Raw genomic sequence first — 12,028 nt, 5'->3', positions numbered from 1 at the left:
TGTCCTGGCTCACAACATTGTACCATTACTGTAACACAACTAAGCTGAAGGGTTGTGTTGGGTTGAGTGCACATAGGAAGACAGGAAAGCAGAGAGAGGGAGGGAGGCAGGGTTGGGGAAATGTGGTGGGTGGCTGGGAGGGAGAGGTAGCAGGTGCTTGGGATTGGAATGTTGCACTTGGGAGTAAACTCATTCTAGCTGCAGGCAGGAGGAGTTTTGCACAAGATATGATGACATGCCCCCCCCCATGAACCATGGACCTTGCCGTTGGTGGGGAGGCTTACGTGCCTCAGCGATACAGATAGCCGTACCGTAGGTGCAACCACAACGGAGGGGTATCTGTTGAGAGGCCAGACAAACGTGTGGTTCCTGAAGAGGGTCAGCAGCCTTTTCAGTAGTTGCAAGGGCAACAGTCTGGATGATTGACTGATCTGGCCTTGTAACAATAATCAAAACGGCCTTGCTGTGCTGGTACTGCGAACGGCTGAAAGCAAGGGGGAACTACAGCCGTAATTTTTCCCGAGGGCATGCAGCTTTACTGTATGATTACATGATGATGGCGTCCTCTTGGGTAAAATATTCCGGAGGTAAAATAGTCCCCCATTCGGATCTCCGGGCGGGGACTACTCAGGAGGATGTCGTTATCAGGAGAAAGAAAACTGGCGTTCTACGGATCGGAGCGTGGAATGTCAGATCCCTTAATCGGGCAGGTAGGTTAGAAAATTTAAAAAGGGAAATGGATAGGTTGAAGTTAGATATAGTGGGAATTAGTGAAGTTCGGTGGCAGGAGGAACAAGACTTCTGGTCAGGTGACTACAGGGTTATAAACACAAAATCAAATAGGGGTAATGCAGGAGTAGGTTTAATAATGAATAGGAAAATAGGAATGCGGGTAAGCTACTACAAACAGCATAGTGAACGCATTATTGTGGCCAAGATAGATACGAAGCCCACACCTACTACAGTAGTACAAGTTTATATGCCAACTAGCTCTGCAGATGACGAAGAAATTGAAGAAATGTATGATCAAATAAAAGAAATTATTCAGATTGTGAAGGGAGACGAAAATTTAATAGTCATGGGTGACTGGAATTCGAGTGTAGGAAAAGGGAGAGAAGGAAACATAGTAGGTGAATATGGATTGGGGGACAGAAATGAAAGAGGAAGCCGCCTGGTAGAATTTTGCACAGAGCACAACATAATCATAACTAACACTTGGTTTAAGAATCATGAAAGAAGGTTGTATACATGGAAGAACCCTGGAGATACTAAAAGGTATCAGATAGATTATATAATGGTAAGACAGAGATTTAGGAACCAGGTTTTAAATTGTAAGACATTTCCAGGGGCAGATGTGGACTCTGACCACAATCTATTGGTTATGACCTGTAGATTAAAACTGAAGAAACTGCAAAAAGGTGGGAATTTAAGGAGATGGGACCTGGATAAACTAAAAGAACCAGAGGTTGTACAGAGATTCAGGGAGAGCATAAGGGAGCAATTGACAGGAATGGGGGAAATAAATACAGTAGAAGAAGAATGGGTAGCTTTGAGGGATGAAGTAGTGAAGGCAGCAGAGGATCAAGTAGGTATAAAGACGAGGGCTAGTAGAAATCCTTGGGTAACAGAAGAAATATTGAATTTAATTGATGAAAGGAGAAAATATAAAAATGCAGTAAGTGAAACAGGCAAAAAGGAATACAAACGTCTCAAAAATGAGATCGACAGGAAGTGCAAAATGGCTAAGCAGGAATGGCTAGAGGACAAATGTAAGGATGTAGAGGCCTATCTCACTAGGGGTAAGATAGATACCGCCTACAGGAAAATTAAAGAGACTTTTGGAGATAAGAGAACGACTTGTATGAATATCAAGAGTTCAGATGGAAACCCAGTTCTAAGCAAAGAAGGGAAAGCAGAAAGGTGGAAGGAGTATATAGAGGGTCTATACAAGGGCGATGTACTTGAGGACAATATTATGGAAATGGAAAAGGATGTAGATGAAGATGAAATTGGAGATACGATACTGCGTGAAGAGTTTGACAGAGCACTGAAAGACCTGAGTCGAAACAAGGCCCCCGGAGTAGACAATATTCCATTGGAACTACTGACGGCCGTGGGAGAGCCAGTCCTGACAAAACTCTACCATCTGGTGAGCAAGATGTATGAAACAGGCGAAATACCCTCAGACTTCAAGAAGAATATAATAATTCCAATCCCAAAGAAAGCAGGTGTTGACAGATGTGAAAATTACCGAACTATCAGCTTAATAAGTCACAGCTGCAAAATACTAACACGAATTCTTTACAGACGAATGGAAAAACTAGTAGAAGCCAACCTCGGGGAAGATCAGTTTGGATTCCGTAGAAACACTGGAACACGTGAGGCAATACTGACCTTACGACTTATCTTAGAAGAAAGATTAAGGAAAGGCAAACCTACGTTTCTAGCATTTGTAGACTTAGAGAAAGCTTTTGACAATGTTGACTGGAATACTCTCTTTCAAATTCTAAAGGTGGCAGGGGTAAAATACAGGGAGCGAAAAGCTATTTACAATTTGTACAGAAACCAGATGGCAGTTATAAGAGTCGAAGGACATGAAAGGGAAGCAGTGGTTGGGAAGGGAGTAAGACAGGGTTTTAGCCTGTCCCCGATGTTGTTCAATCTGTATATTGAGCAAGCAGTAAAGGAAACAAAAGAAAAATTCGGAGTAGGTATTAAAATTCATGGAGAAGAAATAAAAACTTTGAGGTTCGCCGATGACATTGTAATTCTGTCAGAGACAGCAAAGGACTTGGAAGAGCAGTTGAATGGAATGGACAGTGTCTTGAAAGGAGGATATAAGATGAACATCAACAAAAGCAAAACAAGGATAATGGAATGTAGTCTAATTAAGTCGGGTGATGCTGAGGGAATTAGATTAGGAAATGAGGCACTTAAAGTAGTAAAGGAGTTTTGCTATTTGGGGAGCAAAATAACTGATGATGGTCGAAGTAGAGAGGATATAAAATGTAGGCTGGCAATGGCAAGGAAAGCGTTTCTGAAGAAGAGAAATTTGTTAACATCCAGTATTGATTTAAGTGTCAGGAAGTCATTTCTGAAAGTATTCGTATGGAGTGTAGCCATGTATGGAAGTGAAACATGGACGATAAATAGTTTGGACAAGAAGAGAATAGAAGCTTTCGAAATGTGGTGCTACAGAAGAATGCTGAAGATTAGATGGGTAGATCACATAACTAATGAGGAAGTATTGAGTAGGATTGGGGAGAAGAGAAGTTTGTGGCACAACTTGACCAGAAGAAGGGATCGGTTGGTAGGACATGTTCTGAGGCATCAAGGGATCACCAATTTAGTATTGGAGGGCAGCGTGGAGGGTAAAAATCGTAGAGGGAGACCAAGAGATGAATACACTAAGCAGATTCAGAAGGATGTAGGTTGCAGTAGGTACTGGGAGATGAAAAAGCTTGCACAGGATAGAGTAGCATGGAGAGCTGCATCAAACCAGTCTCAGGACTGAAGACCACAACAACAACAACAACATGATGACATGGAGGAGTGGTTTTTGGGGGATGAGTGTTGGAAGAAGATAGAACGAAGCAAGAGGGAGACTACAGGGAAGAGGGTGTAGGGAGCAGGATGAGAAGTTACAGGCATTGTGCAAATCTGAGATGAGTATGGAATGCGGGTTAGCAGAGAACAAAATCAGGAAGATTATGCAATCGAAGGATGTGTTTCTAGGGCAGCTCCTACATACGTAATTCAGAGTCTGGTGCTTGATTTCAAAGGCTGCTTCACAGCATGTTCCATCTGGATTCTACCCAACAAACCCAGCTTTGTATCGCATAGATGTACATGTGTGTACGCACACGTGTGCGCACTCTCTAGCTCTGATTAATCTGAAAGGTAGCAAAATTCTCAGTTTTTTATCAACAATTCAGCATTTTTTTACGTGTAGACCTTTTACCTCCTTAAGTTATTTATTAATGTAAATCTTCTTAATAGCTTACTTCGAAATATTTCCTTGCATTAAATCCTAACTGGACTAAAACAGTAGGCAGATTATGGGATGGCATATTGTATTCACTATTTAAAATATTAAAGTATTCTCATTAAAATGTATTTATATAAATGAGAATGAACCATTATTGGTTGGTGATTCATGTTCAATGTGAAGGCAGACAAACAATAATGCAACTGGAACTGCTATTTAATCTAAAAAATAATAACAATTTAGAGATTTTAGAAACGTTTATTGTTGGATTAATTCCAAATGAAATGTCTTGAAAAACATTTTGAATAATAAAATGAAAGAGAAACATCATAATTTATATGTCACAAAACTATGAAGTGGCAGTATCTGTTAAAAGTAATTGAATAGCTAGACAAGTACCAACTTTTTCAAAGTACTGGTTTTCTTACTAATTACATTATTTACTTACAATAATTTTAGCATGTCATTGGCATCTAATAATAAAATAATGAGACAATTATTAATGGCAGCTTGTAGTTAAAATGACATACTGAGACAGTTTATACTAATAGCTCCTTTACTGTTATTCACAAGTAACTGCACCACCATGAACATTCTTCTTCATAGTAAGGTCAGTAGCACACACATGGCAATGAAAGTGAAATTACATTAGAGCGAATATTGCTTTTCAGTTAATATCATAAAATATTTCTAAGTTGTTATACAGGAGAAACATACCTAACAATTTCACTCTAAACATCACACTAACTCTGATAACAAATGAATCAACTCATGAACCTTCAAAAAAATATTCAGCCAGGCTGAATTAAGTAACCTGAAGGAAGAATAGGGCATAATATAAGCAGTAAATGGTAGGCAGGTTGCACAGGGCTGGAAATGCTACAAAATGCAAGCATATTTTTCAGTGTTGGGGTTCTGTGACTAGAGTCAGCAATAGTAATAGCAAACTGTGTATTTGAAATTACGAATTGTTACTACATATATTTGCTCTTTGCTCATTCATCACTGCTTAAACACAAAAACAGCAATAGGGCTTGTTTCTGAAGAAGCTGTATTTGAAATATGTGGTTTCTACCTCAAGAACTGACCAGGAGATCAATCAACAGGCTGTTATAAAGCAGTATGCTTTTAATTTGAATTTCACTCTGTCCTGTGTTTTGCGCATCCCCCAAAATACGTCATGGCATTTCTCTTCAAAATGTTTCTCTCTCTCTTTTTCTTCTTCATTCCTGCTGAAGCAATTGTCTTTCATCGACACACATTAACATCATCTGTGTGTTACTGTAGTAATTGACAAAAAACTTATTTATATATTTTATCAAAGAGTGAAATAACTCATAGTTGAGTATTCATTCTAGAATAAATGACTCTACACTTTGTATTTCTCTCTCTTCCAGCACCTGTTTTTTCTGTTGACAAAAACACTTGTACACAATGGTGTACAATTTTGAAGCCTCTTTCATTACAGGCAAAGAATGGCCCATTTTTAATGTATACAATTTTGTCTTTTTTTCATTATGTCTTCTTTTTCCATGCAAGGTTACTTGACAAGTTTTTCTCTGGTCATTTGGTCTGACCTTTTGTTTTGGTCCACATCTAAATGAATGAATAAATTTTATCAACTACCAAAAAGATGGTTATCGTTTATTATGGACAACAAAGAATAAATTTTTGCCACTTAGCGAGTCTTATGCATATGTTTATGTCACGTGACATTTAGCATTCGGTGATTATGAAACATATGTGATTAAAATTATTGTGTTCATATTTTAAAATATAGGCCTGCTAATATCTATAAATACACTTGCTACTTACAGTCACCAGCTAGACTGTCACGCTGAAAAGCAAAGCATTTGTAACCATATGAAGTCTCCAGTGTAGCAACTAAAACATCTAGTGCAAAATCAGAATCTTGTTCATCATAGCAGATGAATACATCATATTCCTTGTCATCTGAAATATACAACCATTATCAGTGATGATAAAAGTACAATCATAAAAAACTGACTAATACCCATTTTACCTTTCCAACGTACATATGTAAACAGTTTTAACAAAAAAGAGCTATACGTGCTGTACATTACTCTTTAGGGAAAACAAATACATAATTAACATTACTGCATATAAAAAAAATTTCTTATTAACTCAAACACTACATTAGATTGTCATTCACTAAGAGGGTGTGAGTGGTACTAGCTACAGAAAAATTAAAATTCTAAATCACCTTATTTTCAGTATTAACCTTTATCACTTTTGTCAGTATTAGATATAGTAACACAAAAGAAAATGTTCGTGCATTTCTTTGTGTGTGTGTGTGTGTGTGAGAGAGAGAGAGAGAGAGAGAGAGAGAGAGAGAGTTAGAGGGAGGGGGGGAGGAAGGAGGAAGGGAGAGGGATGGGAAGGGAGGGAGAAAGAAAGAGGGAGGAATACACAGATTCAAATCCATGATGTGGGTGATTATACTGGCAACATGACTGACAACATAGTAATAATGATTAGTCTTTATCTGAATGACTCAGAATTTAAGTTGAGAAGCGTTAAAGAGATTCACATAAAACTGAAATCTTGCTGATAAACAAAAGCTGAATGTATCTAGAAAGAAATGTAAGGACAGCTATATGAGAGTGCTTAATGAATTTGAATGTAATATCTAATCTGGGGAATGTAAAAACAGTCAGACATTTAAAGAATTTTGTTCATTTAGTCAACCAGTGGCTCAAAATCATCAATTTACTTGCTCATCTGATTATATTAGCACTGAAATTGAAGATTATAATGGTAGGCCAAGGTAATAAATTTGATCTGTAACTGAAGAAGTTCTTCCATTATTTATCACTCACTCCCATTTAGTGCACTGAAAATTAAGTAGATTGCACCATTAGGCCTCATGTTGTTAACACATGAATTTCATAATAAACCCACACAGGAGCACATTAATGCAAACATTCCTTCATGGTTGGCAGAAGATGTCATGACTCAGTTTCTGCTGCTCATTACATCAATACACCAAATTGGCAATAATACAAGGTAACCCAGAGAACTTCAAAACTGGAAGATCCAAAGTCACCACAAATTTAAACTGCCTGAAATTTGTTTGTGATCTTGGCCTTCTTCCAATAACAATAAGGAAACTGAACATGTTAAATAGTGCAGAAAAGTGGTCTCAGAATATGCTTTGGAAAAACAGAAGTTATGTTAACTAACTCACCACCTGTAAATATAGTAGGAGAATAGTACATCAAAATCATAGCAAATTTAAATATTTAGGAAAAACTGTGATGTATAAAGAAGAAAGAAACTATGTGCTATAACAGAATAAGCAAACTGTGAAAAGCACAATACAGGGTGTTACAAAAAGGTACGGCCAAACTTTCAGGAAACATTCCTCACACACAAATAAAGAAAAGATGTTATGTGGACATGTGTCCGGAAACGCTTAATTTCCATGTCAGAGCTCATTTTAGTTTCGTCAGTATGTACTGTACTTCCTCGATTCACCGCCATGATTTCATACAGGATACTCTACCTGTGCTGCTAGAACACGTGCCTTTACAAGTACGACACAACATGTGGTTCATGCACGATGGAGCTCCTGCACATTTCAATCGAAGCGTTCGTATGCTTCTCAACAACAGATTCGGTGACCGATGGATTGGTAGAGGTGGACCAATTCCATGGTCTCCACGCTCTCCTGACTTCAACCCTCTTGACTTTCATTTATGGGGGCATTTGAAAGTTCTTGTCTACGCAACCCTGGCACCAAATATAGAGACTCTTCGTGCTCGTATTGTGGACGGCTGTGATACAATACGCCATTCTCCAGGGCTGCATCAGCGCATCAGGGATTCCATACGACGGAGGGTGGATGCATGTATCCTCGCTAACGGAGGACATTTTGAACATCTCCTGTAACAAAGTGTTTGAAGTCACGCTGGTACGTTCTGTTGCTGTGTGTTGCCATTCCATGATTAATGTGATTTGAAGAGAAGTAATAAAATGAGCTCTAACATGGAAAGTAAGCGTTTCCGGACACATGTCCACATAACATATTTTCTTTCTTTGTGTGTGAGCAATGTTTTCTGAAAGTTTGGCCGTACCTTTTTGTAACACCCTGTATATCATGAAGAATACACACAACAAAAAACAGAACTCCTGAAGACAGACGTTGACTGTGGATATTGTATCACCGAGATAGTCCCTTCGACTGTTCAGAGATGTCACTACACTTGCCATCCCTTTGACTGTTCAGAGATGCCACTAAACCTGTCCAAAGATGTAAACAACTATGCATGAGCAGTGTCTATTAGATGGAGGGGGTCCGACAGCAGATCAGTTCCAGTCATTCCACCTGGAATGAGGTACATGGCTTGTGTTGTCTGTAGTTCATCCATGTCTAGACGGTCCATACCGCAGTTCAATCACATCCACATTGTTACTTTGTGGCAAGAAGGGCTCTCAACAAGGGAAGTGTCCAGGCGTCTCGGAGTGAACCAAAGCGATGTTGTTTGGACATGGAGGAGATACAGAGAAACAGGAACTGTCGATGACATGCCTCACTCAGGCCACACAAGGTCAACTACTGCAGTGGATGACCGCTATCTATGGATTATGGCTCAGAGAAACCCTGACAGGAATGTCAGCATGTTGAATAATGCTTTTCGTGCAGCCACAGGACGTTGTGTTACGACTCAAACTGTGTGCAAACGGCTGCATTATGCGCAACTTCACTCCCGATGTCCATGGTGAGGTCCATCTTTGCAACCAAAACACCATGCAGCACGTTACAGATGGATCCAACAACATGACGAATGGACCGCTCAGGACTGGCATCACGTTCTCTTCACCAATGAGTGTTGCATATGCCTTCAACCAGACAATTGTCAGAGACATGTTTGGAGGCAACCCGGTCAGGCTGAATGCTTAGACACACCATCCAGCAAGTGCAGCAAGGTGGAGGTTCTCTACTGTTTTGGGGTGGCATTATGTGGGACCGATGTACAACACTTGTGGTCATGGAAGGCGCTGTAATGACTGTACGATACGTGAATGCCATCCTCTGACCGATAGCACAATCATATTGGCAAGGCATTCATCTTCATGGATGACAGTTCGTGCCACCATCTTGCACATCTTGTGAATGACTTCCTTCAGAATAACGACATCGCTCGACTAGAGTGGCCAGCATGTTCTCCAGACACGAACCCTATCAAAAATGACTGGGATGGATTGAAAAGGGTTTGTTTATGGATGATGTGACCCACCAACCATTCTGAGGGATCTATGTCGAATTGCCGTTGAGGAGTGGGACAATCTGGACTGACAGTGCCTTGGTGAACTTGTGGATAGTAAGCCACAATGAATGCAGGCATGTAGCACTGGAAGAGGACATGCTACTGGGTATTAGAGGTACCTGTGTGTACAGGAATCTGGACCACCACCTCTGAAGGTCTCACTGTATGGTGGTACAACATGCAACGTGTGGTTTTCATGAGCAATAAAAAGGGTGGAAATGATGTTTATGTTGATCTCTATTCCAATTTTCTGTACAGGTTCCGGAACTGTCATAACTGACATGATGCAAAACTTTTTATGATGTGTGTACGTTATAATCACTAGGAATATGTGCTGTAGCTAACAACTGGTGCCAGTCATGCCTAGCAGATTTTAATGAAAAACTTGTGGGGACACAAGCTCTATGGACTTCCTTCCCCAAGAATATCGTTGCAAAAGCAGTATCTCTGGACCTTGGGTAGAGCGTTCTGTGACACCAAGTTTTTAAGTTGTATCCCTCCATATAACGTGTGTAAATAAATATTGTGTATGTGAATCGGTGATGTTGACAGTCATTACACATCACAAACATCGTGTTCGTTACCCAGTTCCTACATTGTTGACCCCGTGCTGCAACATTTTCGTGTGACACGCTGCTCTGCTTCCACCCAACATGAGAATACAACACCTTGCCAATGTGGATCCTACAAACACCAATGTCAGCCAGCAAGTGTTGTGAATGTTTATCTATCGACTTTTCACCACTACAAGATGGAAATTCCACTACTTCTGGGTTTAATATGTGCACAACAATGCAACCATTGTCACATCAACACACACATAATGACTGTGATATTAAACTTCTATCGACCACAGTGTCTTTACTGAACACTGAAAGTAGTGCTACGAGTGCTTATGTGGACACTAACCTCATCAGACTACATGGAAATGGAAATGAGCGTTTGGCGTCATTAGCCGGGAGGCCCCTCGCGGGGCAGGTCCGGCCGCCATATCGCAGGTCTTATTACATTCGGCGCCACATTGGGTGACCTGCACGCCGGATGGGGATGAAATGATGATGAACACAACACAACACCCAGTCCCTGAGCGGAGAAAATCTCCGACCCAGCCGGGAATCGAACCCGGGCCCAGAGGACGGCAATCCGTCACGCTGACCACTCAGCTACTGGGGCGGACATCAGACTACATAAAGAAGGGACAACGATGATCGATGGTAATGAACAATGGTGCTACCCTGCCGTCCCTGCCATTCTTGAGTGCAATATTCCAATTGCTATACATTCAACTAATAAAAGTGCTACTCGCAAGTCTCCCTATCAACCTAGTGTCTCTACCATTATTGAGATGTCAGGCATTGACAGGCTAATTACGGACACCAACCACAGTTACGTAACAAGCACTGAACAGTCAGTGACAACATGAAAGTCAGTGTATTTGGTGGTCTCAGGGACAGAGAGGCTGGTTAACAGTGATTCTGAACAGAATGGCATATTTCTGCACACCACTTTTGCTCTCACACATCACGTGGGTGAAGTCACACACTTTGGGCGTGACGTCACAGACCCGCCGGCCACACCAATCCCCACAACCCAGCTTGCACCGGGATATGCTGACGCTCACTATGTGCTGGTATGGATGCACGACATGACTGTTTTACCATGACCACACGTCAACAGCTATCAGGATACCACACCAGACACATCAACAGCACTATGACCACAAGATGCATATCAGAATTACAACCTGACTGCTACACCAACCACACTCACATCGAAGTGCATCAAGTTCGAGCCAGACATCAACACCATACCACATTGACTGACATTCTACCACGATTTTATCCAGCTGGCGATGATTACACGGCATGCTGTTGATCCTATGGGCACAACGCAAGGACCTCCCACTTTGTGATGCCCTCTGAACGACCGTGACTTCACACCACCTACTACAACACGCGTTATGACCAAGGGGTGTAACGCTGTTAGCATGGAGTTACTTGATACACCACCTGCACCACGCGCTATGTTTCATTACACCGACACCACCACAGTAACTGCGACGGCCGCAACATGACTAACGGAACACTGTGCACAGTGGACACACGGACAAACCTGCCAGATAACTGTGATATCCAATGGAATTATATTTTTCCGCATTCTGCTGATGCCTCTATATGTCACACAGGTGACGGCACAGAGGTATCAGGTGCACTGTGACCCTCGCCACTTCAAGGGTGTGACATCACTGCCCAGCCGCCTGTGCCACATGTCGCACCACAGCTCCAAACGGAATATCACACACACCATGCCGACAAGTACAACAGACAATGGCCACACCTCATCAGGCCACCACAGTTGGTCCAAGCAACCCTGCACAGGGGCAATTCAGTGGGAACAACAGAAAACGACCACTATGGAAACCACCCACCATATATCAAACTCCACCTGCCGCCCATTCACACAAACTCACCAGAAGTGTGCTTTGGCTTATGCAGAGCAAGCTGTTAATACTTCTCAACCATCTCGGTGAGCAAGCGGATCTCGTCAGCAATCTACTGCTAAATAACCCGACTGCGCTCAAGTATGAGACTATGAAGTCAGTAATATTGAAACAATTGTCACGCATGCCAGAGCAACAACTGCACCTTGTCATAAACGACATGATGCTGGGTGACGACACACCATCAACATTATGGCACAAACTGTGCCTGAAAATTGATAACAACCTACTATCAGATGGGGCCCTGTG

The 12,028-nt window shown here is 41.3% G+C and overlaps 1 protein-coding gene across 2 annotated transcripts in view; it reads right to left on the bottom strand.

The window, feature by feature from the left end:
- LOC124776346 (X-linked interleukin-1 receptor accessory protein-like 2) overlaps nucleotides 1–12,028 on the bottom strand; it is a 141,097-nt gene that overhangs the window by 23,777 nt on the left and 105,292 nt on the right. For both annotated transcript variants that reach the window (XM_047251295.1, XM_047251296.1), the window contains exon 7: nucleotides 5,804–5,941. In XM_047251295.1, coding sequence (XP_047107251.1) covers nucleotides 5,804–5,941 — 138 coding nt within the window. The remainder of the gene's footprint in view (nucleotides 1–5,803; nucleotides 5,942–12,028) is intronic.

This window comes from Schistocerca piceifrons, chromosome 2, assembly GCF_021461385.2.
Source record: "Schistocerca piceifrons isolate TAMUIC-IGC-003096 chromosome 2, iqSchPice1.1, whole genome shotgun sequence".
NCBI classification, from domain to species: domain Eukaryota; kingdom Metazoa; phylum Arthropoda; class Insecta; order Orthoptera; family Acrididae; genus Schistocerca; species Schistocerca piceifrons.
The sequence above is the reverse complement of the archived record's forward strand: the minus strand, read 5'-3'. Positions and strand labels throughout refer to the sequence as shown.